This window comes from Brassica oleracea, chromosome C2 (genome assembly GCF_000695525.1).
Source record: "Brassica oleracea var. oleracea cultivar TO1000 chromosome C2, BOL, whole genome shotgun sequence".
In the NCBI taxonomy this organism is placed as follows: domain Eukaryota; kingdom Viridiplantae; phylum Streptophyta; class Magnoliopsida; order Brassicales; family Brassicaceae; genus Brassica; species Brassica oleracea.
Window position 1 is genome coordinate 35,841,593 of NC_027749.1, and position 12,001 is coordinate 35,853,593.

At 36.9% G+C, this 12,001-nt stretch overlaps 1 protein-coding gene and 1 pseudogene across 1 annotated transcript; one reads left to right on the plus strand and one right to left on the minus strand.

Annotated features, from left to right (window-relative positions):
• Positions 1-523: 523 nt before the first annotated feature.
• LOC106325455 (kinesin-like protein NACK1) lies at positions 524-5,280 on the plus strand. The gene is made up of 12 exons (XM_013763502.1): positions 524-835; positions 914-1,003; positions 1,112-1,212; positions 1,652-1,765; positions 1,833-1,914; positions 1,996-2,063; positions 2,142-2,204; positions 2,288-2,412; positions 2,501-2,849; positions 2,949-4,418; positions 4,513-4,775; positions 4,855-5,280. The coding sequence occupies exons 1-12, from the start codon at positions 658-660 to the stop codon at positions 5,201-5,203; spliced, it is 3,252 nt and encodes a 1,083-aa protein (XP_013618956.1). The 5' UTR covers positions 524-657; the 3' UTR covers positions 5,204-5,280.
• A 5,120-nt stretch (positions 5,281-10,400) lies between these two features.
• Positions 10,401-11,696, minus strand: LOC106324107 (annotated as a pseudogene).
• Positions 11,697-12,001: the final 305 nt, after the last annotated feature.

The window sequence follows — 12,001 nt, forward strand, 5'->3', positions numbered from 1 at the left end:
TTATAATCTGAAAATATTCTTAAATATTATTATTTTTTTTTTTGAAAAATCAGAGTTTTAGAGAGAATTGGTCCAATCCGCCACGGTGCACAGCCGAGTGACGTTTAAGCGCAGATTAAACGTCTGATTTGCCCGCGTTTTAGAACAGGGACATTTTCTAAGGAACCGCGACACTGCCACCAGACTAAAAACAACGAATTGCTGTATATTTATCTACTTGACCATTGTCTGTTAGAACTTGAGACAGGTCACAGATTTGTACCGTCAGCCGATGAGTAAAAAAGTACAACTGTTAACATTCTTATTTTAGTTGTTTTTTAAAAAAAAAAAAAGCATTCTTATTTTAGGTTTTAAAGCATATATAGATGTTTGCTAGAGGAAGATTAAACCCTCCAATAAAGCCTCTCACCCATTTTTGGCATTTTACCTGATTCCTAACTAGAGATAAATTCTTTTGTTGCTGCCATCTCTAATCGTGTCCTCTTCCTTCCATTTCTTTTCTTTAATCTTTTTTTCTTTACAGCCTAAACATTTCTCTATTTTTCGATGATAATGTTTTGAAGAAAAAAGAGCGTAAAGAATAAGAAGATTCATGCAGGAAATGTATTTGTATAATCAATAAGAAAAAGTGTGTTTGTGTTTAAAAATAATAAAAAGATGACGACGGGTGGTGGAAAGGGAGAGAAGATATTGGTTTCGGTAAGAGTAAGGCCGCGGAACGACAAGGAAAAGACGAGGAACGATATCTGCGATTGGGAATGTGTAAACAACACAACCATAATCTGCAACAATAATTTGCCTGAGAGATCTCTCTTCCCATCTACCTATACATTTGGTAACATGTTAAAAGCTAAACTTAACCATTTTAGAGTTAAGGATGCTAAGAAAACAAGTTTTGAATTTTTTGTTACAGACAAAGTGTTTGGATTTGATAGCCCCACAAAACAAGTCTATGAAGATGGAGCCAAGGAGGTTGCTCTTTGTGTCCTCGAGGGAATCAATTGTAACAACGATTTGATTTGTTCTTGTCTCAATGATTTGATTTGTTCTTGTCTCAATGAGTTGATTTGTTCTTGTCTCAATGAGTTAGGTTTGACACATTTTTTTGCAGCAAGCATTTTTGCGTATGGACAGACAAGCAGTGGGAAGACGTACACGATGAGTGGCATCACTGAATTCGCAATGAATGATATTTTTTGTTACATTCAAAAGGTTTGACATGCTCTCCCTACTTAGAACATCTTTATCTAAGGATACTAGAGGGGTTCTTAGCGTGTGAGTCCTAGAAACCGGTTACCAAAACTACCAAATAGTAGTCGGTCTTTAATGGTTTTTTTACACTGTTCGCGGGCTCCACTGACACGTGGCGGCCCGCGATTGGTTCGTTTTTAATTTTTTTTTTTTCTAAATTCGAAAAAGTGAAAAAAAAAAAAATTAAGAAACTGGGATAATGATGGTCTTTTATATGAATATGATACAATAGTCATGGACTAAGGTTGTAAATATTCATTAATATTTTTAAGTTTTGTATACGTAGTCATGGCTTTGTAACGAGTAACAAGAAATAATATAAAAATTTCAAGACCTTTTACTGCTTTCTTCCTTGATGAGCACAAAACCAACCCTCTTCTTATTATTTGTTTTCCTTCAGCATAAAGAAAGGGAATTCACTCTCAAGTTCTCAGCAATCGAGATCTACAATGAAGCTGTGAGGGATCTCCTTAGTGGAGATAATAACCAGTTGAGGCTTCTAGATGATCCAGAGGTTAGTTATATCACTTTCTTTCAGATATTATGCCATACATTCTCTCATATTGTGTTAGCTTCACCAGAGAGGAACCGTCGTTGAGAAACTTATTGAGGAGACCCTCCGAGACAGAACCCATCTAGAGGAGCTTCTTTCAATTTGTGAGAGTAAGTAACACTCCCTAACTTGTATTATTATTTTTTTAATGATGAATGTTGTTAACTTATGAACCTATGTTGTCATTGCAGCTCAGAGGAAGATTGGAGAAACCTCATTGAATGAAACTAGCTCCAGATCACATCAGATTCTCCGGCTGGTAATCTCAACTTAACTATATTGTTTCTTCGATTCTCTTGAAAGCCGGTGCTATGCTAATTTTTTTCATTTCGTGCAGACTATTGAAAGCACTGGTCGACAATTCTCTCTAGAGAGCTCCAGAACTCTTGATGCATCTGTGGTATGATGATGAGCAATGTTTAATGAGTTTTTTTTTTGTCATCTTTCTTTTCTCTGATGTCAAAATGTCTTTGGATTATCAAGTGCTTCGTTGATCTGGCGGGAAGTGAACGTGCTTCTCAGACTTTATCTGCTGGTGCAAGATTGAAAGAAGGTTGTCATATAAACCGGAGTCTACTTACTCTTGGAACCGTCATCCGCAAACTAAGGTTCGGTTTTCGTTACTTATTAAGATCCTCTTCTACCAAAGACATGTGTGTATTTTAAACAGGCAGTCTCATTCATTTTGAAACACAGTAAAGGTAGAAACGGCGGGCATATACCATATCGAGACTCGAAGCTAACTCGAATCCTTCAGAACTCTTTGGGAGGAAATGCGAGAACAGCTATCATATGTACAATGAGCCCTGCACGTAGTCATGTTGAACAGTCAAGAAACACACTTCTCTTTGCAACATGTGCTAAAGAGGTGACGACAAACGCTCAGGTCAATCTAGTTGTGTCAGAGAAGGCTTTGGTGAAGCAACTGCAACAGGAACTTGCTCGAATGGAGAATGAGTTGAAGAACATAGGATCTTCTTCTTCTTCTTCTGCAGGCTCTGAGTTCTATTCATTGCTGAAACAGAAAGAGGAAGTCATTTCACAAGTGATTCATCTCTCTCTCTCTTCAGATGATTCTTAGTACATTGTTCTTATTTTTCTAACTATTAAAGTCTACTCACTTTCTTGACGACCAAAACTGCAGATGGAGGAACAAATGAAAGAACTAAAATGGCAGCGTGATGTAGCGCAATCTCGGGTGGAGACTTTGCTTAAAGCAACAGCAGAAGAGCGGTCTTCTAGGATGGATGAACATTCAATGTTAAGCTCCAGTGATTTTAATGCAGATCTCCAAAGAAGAAGCTATGATTCAATAGATATTGGTGAGCCTAGTACCGTTAATAACTTCACCGAGAGGAACTTTGAGCTTTTCGAAAACCCTGAAGAAGATGATTTCTTGGTGGAAGACAATATTCCTCAGTTTTCGAGGTACAATCTGTACAATGGCTGGGAGGAGATTGTTCAAACAACCAACCAAAAAGTGGAAGGTGAGCAGAGTCGTGTCCAAGCAGAACCAGTGGAAAGCCATGACGACATTGTTGATAAGAAAGCTGTGTCTGAGGTTCTCTCACCCAGAAAAGAAGAAACTATATCATCTCCGGAATACCAACCAAGCGATAGCTCGTTAATGGGTAATAATGAGCAAGAAGAGGTGGAGATTAGCACTCCTGCCGAAAAGGAAAACGTTGACTTATTCTCAAAGACGATAGATGTAGAGTCGTCTCCAAATGCTAAGCCTGAGACCTCGGATTTGGAGATGAGATCATCAGTTGAAGTACAAGAAACACAGAAACTTGTGAAGGAAGACGAAGAGGAAAAGAAAGAAGAAAGGATGACAAGTTCGTCAACAAAGCAAGCTGAAGAATGCTCAAATAAAGAAGAAGAAGATGCTCAGCCAGAGCAGCAAACAAAGGAACACTGGGAATTAAATTCACTCCCTACAAAGAAGCAATCTGAAGAGACAATCGAAGTGGAATTAGTACCTGATGGTGCTAAGCTAGATGAGGATGATAAATATTATAGCGAATCATCTGTCTACATGTCAGATGATGTTGACAACAGTACATACGAGGCTTTGAAAGAAAAGGTGAAGGAGATGCAGAAGAAAATTAAATACCTTATGAGTATGCACACAGCAGAACAACAGTCACCCTGCTTCAGAAGAGACTACAAGAGTCCGGAAATTTTCACTACAAAAAGAAGCCGAAGTTGCAGAGAGAATCTCTTGAGTGTTAGATCTCCTCTATGGTTTGATAACTTGGAAGCTAGTAACAATGCCTCGCCTTCCTCGAGGGTTAGGGAGTTAAATGCATCTCCTGGACGACCCATGAACAAGACTACCAGCATTTCCTTTGATTCAGGGAGCTCTATGAGTTCTACGCCCATTGATGCGCAAAGCCTGAAAGACTGTGATCCGCAAACGGGCAACAGCTTCCAAGAATTTGTAGCAGGTCTCCAAGAAATGGCAAGGCAGCACTCACTTGACTCGACACCTGGGCTAGATTATGGAATTGAGATCAAGCCGGAAAGCCCTGCAAATGCATTGCCAAATCCTCATAACAGAAATGAAGAAACCACCAGTGATCAATTAGAGAGAGAGCAGGGTGATGATTTGGTGAGTGAAATCTTTTCTTTCCTTTGAACTCTTTTTGTTGGGAAGATAAAAGATTGCATCCTTTCTTAAAAGTTTAGATGATCACCAATTGCAGGTAGAAGACGCAGTACCTAAGGAAACAGATTCCACAGAGACTTTCCCAGATAAAGGACAATATACAAGAAACTTATCAGACTTTGAGAGACAGCAACGGCAAATAATTGAGCTTTGGGCGGTATGCAATGTACCACTGGTTCACAGAACCTACTTCTTCTTGCTCTTCAAAGGTGATCCATCTGACTATGTTTATATGGAAGTTGAACTCAGAAGGCTATCTTTTCTGAAGCAGACGATAAATAATGACACGGAAACATCAAGGTCTTTTTCAACAACCTGCTTCAGTGACCCACCAATTAAGTATTATGCTAACCACTTCTTATATATGTTATCAAATCAGGACACAAACGGTGAAGGCACTCACACGCGAGAAGGAATGGCTTTCAAAACAAATACCAAAGAAATTCCCATGGAACCAGAGAATAGAACTCTACCGAAAATGGGGCGTGGAGGTGAACTCAAAGCAGAGAAGTCTGCAGGTGGCGTACAAAGTGTGGACTAACACACAAGACACGGAACACATAAAAGAGAGTGCTTCTCTTGTGGCAAAGCTGCTTGGATTTGTTGAGGCTAGTCGAATGCCAAAGGAAATGTTTGGCCTCAGCTTGTTACCGGGAACCGAGAACGTAAAATCATCTGGCTGGAGATTTACCAAATCTTTCTCCAGTATGCGCTTGACCGGATCATAAAAAGGGCACATACACAGTTCCTGCTCATAAAATTGTGGAAGGATTGTATGTAAAATAACTAAATTTCTAGACATCAAACCGCAAGAAAATTAATCTTTGAATTTTTTTTTTTTTTTTTTGTGATTCTAACTTAGAATTTTTTTATCCTCTTAAATTTCTTAATCAAATTTAATTACTCGATTGTTGAGTCCCACAATTACAACATAGGCTGTAACTGGAAATAAATTTTATGAATGCTATGAATGAAAGGAATTAGAAAAAAAAATGGAATGTCAAAGTTGGAATGGTACCAGTTATGGAATAACATAAAATGGAATGAGTAATAGCAGGAAAACATTTTTGTAACATGGTAACATTTTAAAGGAATTGAATGGAATGGCATTAACTATAGTTTTAATTAAATTATTAAGACTATTTTCATTATACTACTTAATTGTATCTAACAGTAAAATAAATTTCATTAAAATTAATAAACAATGATTAAAAAAAGCAAAAATATTTATTTAACTTTAGTTTGATACTAAACATTCTTCTGATGATTTGTAAGTTTTATATCACTACGGAGTGTTTAAATAAGAAAATATGTTGCTATATTTTAGTCTAAGGTTGTAACAAATCATAGACTTTACCAGGATTTTCAAATTTAAAATCTTAACAAATCTGCCATATGACTACAAATAAATAATTATTATCTAAACATAATTAAGAATATCTAATTTTATTCCATTCCACTACATTCACGTAACTTTTTTCTTCTGAATGATTTATTACTACAATCCTTTTGTTTCCATTTATCCCACATGAATTATTGGAATGTGATCACTTTTTAATTCCATGTAACTGGTAGTTTTATTTTGGAATCAAACGGAATGACCCATTCCACGTATTCAAACGGAATGACCCATTTGACCGGGTGATTGTGGTCGAGTGGTAAGGAGACGGGACTGAGACGCCAACACGTTTCAGGTTCGATTTACCTGCTGCGCGAAACTAAGTCACAATTATCCTGGTCACCCAACACGGATATGGGCCTATGCTTTAGGGCCCATTTGAATACCCAGAGAGAGGATCTATCCGTGGGCTGCACCTCTCCTTGGGGATTAGTCCGGGCCTCTCCATGGGCCTGGGATACCCCAGATTAACAAAAAAAAAAAAAAAACTACTATAAATTTATAAAATAGCATAATTTACGACAATAGTAAAAATGATAATTCCACCATATGACATGTACCATTTTATTTATATATAAAAACATCAGTGAACAAGTCTACAGGTCTGATTCAGTGGCGGAGCCAGGGCTTGGGGATATGGGAGGGCTTGGGGATATGGGTCAACTGACCCAAGTGAAATCTGTAAAAAAAAAAAATACTTGTATTTAATAAAAATCTGAAAAATATAACAAAAAAATAGACAATTGATCCATGTAATATATGTTTGTTATGAAATTGACCCACCTAAATTTTTTTTGGCTGCCTATACCCTATTCCTAATCATGACACGTGTACTCATCCACATAAAAACTTTTGTAAATTGTGTTTTGATTTCCTTTTTTTTTTGTGCCCATTATTTTAGTTTTTGGTTAACCCATAAGACCTTTCCGAATTTCTCTAGAACCATTACTTTTAAGGGTTTTATCCGACTCACCGGACCACCTTCTTACTATAGATGACGTGGCGATTTGAATCCTCATCGCTACTATAACGACTACAATTTTCTGTCTTCTGTCGTATTAAAGCAACCATTTATGTGGTTCACCCCACTCCTATCACTTTCTTATGCATTAAATCCTCATCATCATAGTCGAAGGTAACCGATACAAGTTCTGACTATATATTCTCTCCAAGACTACAATTGATCTCCTCACCCCTATACAATCAGAGAAGATCAACTTTCTCAATGACGAGCTTTACCAATGGGTGGTAATTGCTGCAACTTTGTTGAATTTTTCCATGAACTCATAACTGATAACTTTTCTTGCGGGTATACATCTTCAATTATCCGGTTTTTATGATCGTTATTGGTTGATTTATGCACAACATGTCCTCCAAAGATTAGTCAATACTGTATGAGCCCATCAAAGAGCTTGATATCATGTTAAACCAAGTGAGTTAAAAACAGATCCACCTGTGTCTTATCAAATTCTATTGAGGAAAGTTCAAATTTTTGTTTTGTTTGTAGACTGTTTAAGATACATGCAGAAGTTTCAGAAGCTATAATTTCAAGCGTGAATGATCCAGTAACTTTGTATTACCGCAGCAGGTTTGCACTTTGCAAATACATAGCAAACACTACTGAAAAAAAAACAATATTACTATGGACAAATTATCTTAAGGCCGTTTTCTTTTGTACACCCCCGATCATTTGCCTTTTCCCTCGATCAACACTTTATAACATCTTCAGATCATGTAGAAATCCTCACTTCTTTGATGTGGACAATATCAGGTATGATTATTGTACATAAAGGACACAATCTCTTAACTATAATTCATTGTTTTAGCTAAAACTTCTTAGGAAGTTTTGACACTTTTTGCACATTTCTTGGAACTTATGGTAAGAACATCAATGATCTTGACAAGTACTCAGAAGCTAAAAGCAATCTTGATTTTGTCGAAAGAACACTGAAGTGGAGACATCTTGCTCCCACTGCACCTAAAACACTCACTGAGAATTCACCTCCCCCGGCCTTGCAAAATATATATTTCGAACAAAGTTCCATTTTGGAGTCTATTGGTTTGATTCACCTCTTTGCAGGTTGTTATCCTTTCACCGATGGAGACCTTTTCATGATTGCAACTTGCCCTCATGTCTTCTTCGTTGGGAGTCAAGATAGATATGACAACCGTTTGGTAAAAGGTACAATATCCTTGCATAGAGATTATTATATAAGTACATAGTAGGTACTTTTTGTTTCTTGGGTCAAACAGTGCTCTAAGTGTGCTGGGTAATATATTAATGTTGCAGGGTCGGAAGGTCAGCCGGTTAGGTTGATCTTCATTCCTAAATTTTGTGAGACCGGTATTGCTGTTGTAGTGATTTGAAATTTGAGCGGAGATCATCCTCAATGGAATTCAATTTTTCTTTCATATCTCAAAAACCTGTTGTTGTTGTTTTTCTTTGGCAGATGAACCTAAGGAATCTGGAGTGTTACACTCGTAGTTTGACATCTATCTATCTATACTAATAAAGTTGTTTTTTCTCTTTTTTCCTTGTGCCACATCATCCTTTAGCATTGGGAAATTAATGCCACGTGGCAAACTATTCTTAATTATCAAATCCCGTTCGGCAGCTGAACGCAATGTTGCTATAGGCTTCTGATTTTATTGGGCCAACAATAATATAATTATACTAGCCCATGATTATTTAGGGCATCCTCATTTACATTATGAATATCAAAAGTTGAGTCGCCGTGCTCCTTCTGAACTCATTAAATCGGATTAACTTTGGTGTAACTGATTCATTTTTCATCTTCCTCCTACATTAATCCAATCATTAAAGTGAATTTCATCTCCCATCCCACTATGTCGCATTTAATCAGGCTCATCATCATAAAAGGTAACCGATTGATACTCGGCATATAAATGTGTTTTCTGAATGCGACGAACAGATTCATCACTCCGATATCTGAAAGAACAAACTCTGTCAAGCATGAACTTCAACAATGGTGAATTCGTGCATTCGTCGGTCAATTTCGGAAACATCTTCAGCTGCAATCGGTTTTGTTTCTTCTTCCTTTAGACCACTGTCGACATCGTCGGGAGCTGTGGAGAGGATGCCGGGGAAAGCGACCAGAAATAAACTTCTTCACTCACGGTCAAACTCACTGATCTGGACACTACAACCGCGACGGAGCACTGAGCGACCCCACTCCGCTAGATCCCGAAACCAAAACTCCTCCAAATCTTCCTCGCCGTCCTCGAACATGATCGTCGCCTGGAAGGAGAAACGCCGGCTGCCGCTTCTGTGTGGTGACCTCACTCCGCGAATCTACTGCTCCTCATCACGGTCCTAGAAAGAAAGGTAGCGTCCATCTCGACCTGCAATTCACTAACACGTCACGTTGCTCGATCTACCGAAGTAGAAAATAAAATCGAAGAACCCTCTCTCACAATTCAAAACCAGGTTCTAGTATGAACGGATTTGGAGCATCTCTCATATTGATAATAGTTTTTGGCTAATAGGAGAGAGAGGCGATTGAGGAAACGTGTCGTTTTGTAACTTTGTTAGCAGTTGCCATGTTTTGATTGGTGTAATTTTTTATTGTATCAAACTAAGAGCATGATTATTGGGGGGTTCTTAGAGTAGGGTTCTTATATTCCGTTAAGAACCCCACCCTAAGAACCCCCAATAATCATGCTCTAAGTAGTCATTTTTGGATTCTTGGAAGAGTAAGTTTTCTTTACGTTTAGTAAAGTGACCACTTGAATCTAGAGATGATTGAACATTGATGAATATCATTAGTTAATTCTCTATTCTGATAGTAGTTTCTTATATTTACTGCTAGTCTCACGATATACATGAGTTTAGTAACACAGCTCGTCATTCATGGAGAAGGTTATAGTATTTAACAGTTTATTCAGGTTTGTTGTGCTAATTTTCTAAATTTCTTAAAATTAATTTAATAAAAGAATGGATAGACTGGGATGAAGCGATGATACAGCGGATTCCATAGTGTGCGACATTTTGCCAATAACAGGTTAGAATTTTATGTTGGAAAGGCATTATTTTTAGTTAAATTATAATTATTTGGTCTTTATATTACAATATCTCTTACAATGGTTGTTTTATTCAACACCCTTTTTTTTCTCTTTTTAACACACCACATCATCTTCTCTCTCTTCCACCTAATTATTCAACACCCACTTCATTTTTAATCTCTACAATAGTTTTGTTTAATAAAATTCAACACCCTACCCCACCATTTTTTAAATCATCTTATTATTCTTTACAATTTAATAGTTACATAAATAATAATTTCGAGTGTAATTAACATAAATAATTATAATGACATATTTAAAAAAATACATTTATATTTTTAACTATTTTTAAAAATACAATATTTTTTATTAAACAAATAAACTTATGAAAATTCAAATACACACGATGTAATACAACAAATAAAAACACACAACTTAATTGGTACAATAAACTCAATTCAAAAACATAAAAACTCTTAAACCACACGTAACTTAAAGTCGTTTTAATTTTGGAACATCCCGAATTTTGCCCATATTTGTTTGTCTAGATCTGCTTGCAATTCGTGATGTACATTTGAATCACGTAATTCAGATCTAGCACGCACATAATTTGCAAAAACGGGTAACACCTCAGTCGAAAATGGTTGAGGTGTACTAGAACCACTTGCCTTATATTGATCATAATCGGTCCAATGTTGAGCATATGTATCTCGTTCATCTTCAACAATCATATTATGCAATATGATACATGACCGCATGATGATAGCCAAATCGGATATATCCCACATGCGAGCTGGTTCACAAATGATTTTGAATCGAGCCTATAAAACTCCAAATGCGCGTTCGATGTCCTTCCGACATCCTTCTTGATATTTTGCAAACAACTTGTCTGGCTCACTTTGAGGAAGTCGGATTGATTTGACGAAAGTTGGATAAGAAGGATAGATACCATCAGCTAGATAGTATGCCATGTCATACAGACGTTGATTCACGAAAAATTTCACTCTATGAGTATTTCCTTGTTCAACATCATCAAACACCGGAGAATGATCTAGAACATTTATGTAGTTTAATGTGCCTGGACATCCAAAAAATGCATGTCAAATCCATAGATCATGAGAAGCAACTGCTTCAAGTATAACAGTGGTGGTTCCCTTATCTCCTCTAGTAAATTGACCTTCCCACGCCGTTGGACAATTTTTCTATTCCCAATGCATGCAATCAATGCTCCCGATCATCCCTGGAAACCCCCGCATCTCACTTACGTGCAGAAATCTTTGAAGGTCATCTTGAGTTGGAGCTCTAAGATACTCGTGCTCATACAGTTGTATGACTCCTTTACAGAATCGACGCAAGCACTCCAATGTTGTAGTACCTCCTATTTTGATATATTCGTCGACTGCATCGGCCGCAACACCATATGCTAGCATTCGCATGGCAGTAGTACATTTTGCCAATGCAGATATACCTTCTTTATTGGCTGCATCAACTCACTGGGCGAAATAGTTGTCATTGCTTGATAGGTCTCCAACGATCCGAAGAAAAACATGTTTTCGCATCTTGAATCGCCGACGAAATATTGCATCATCATATGTTGGTTGATTCGCAAAGTAATCATCAATAAGCCTTTGATTTGCAGCAACATGATCTCTTTTGAAGTATTTCCTCTTGCTGCGAGGTGTTTGTTCTTCAGCAATTTTTTTTCGACGCTCTCTAAACCGATTAACGATGTATCTCTCTTCAATTTCAGACTGTTTTTTGTAAGCTTCAATATCAAAAGGAAATTCTGAAGGATCCATTGATATTTTTGTAAGCTATGATTTGTGTTGTTGGTACATATATGAAATAAAGAGTCTCTATTTATAAAAGATCGAGTGGCTGAAATTTTTGGACTTCAAACCAATATTAAAATGACATAATTAATAGATAAGATTAGATTCTCTCACAAAAGCCAAAAGTCACTGATTGAATACAAACAAAATTATTAAAGTTGAAAAAGACATACCCATTATTAAAGTAGAACGAGACAAACACATATTATTTAAGTAGAAAAAAATAAACACACAATATTAAAGTAAAAAAAAAAAGCACACATAATGAAAGT

Excerpts from the sequence above, each read along its gene's own strand:
- LOC106325455 (XM_013763502.1), top strand. The coding sequence starts at position 658 with ATGACGACGGGTGGTGGAAAGGGAGAGAAGATATTGGTTTCGGTAAGA. Across the intron at positions 836-913 it reads CCCATCTACCTATACATTTG|ACAAAGTGTTTGGATTTGAT; the intron begins GTAACATGTTAA and ends TTTTTGTTACAG. Across the intron at positions 1,004-1,111 it reads TGTCCTCGAGGGAATCAATT|CAAGCATTTTTGCGTATGGA; the intron begins GTAACAACGATT and ends ATTTTTTTGCAG.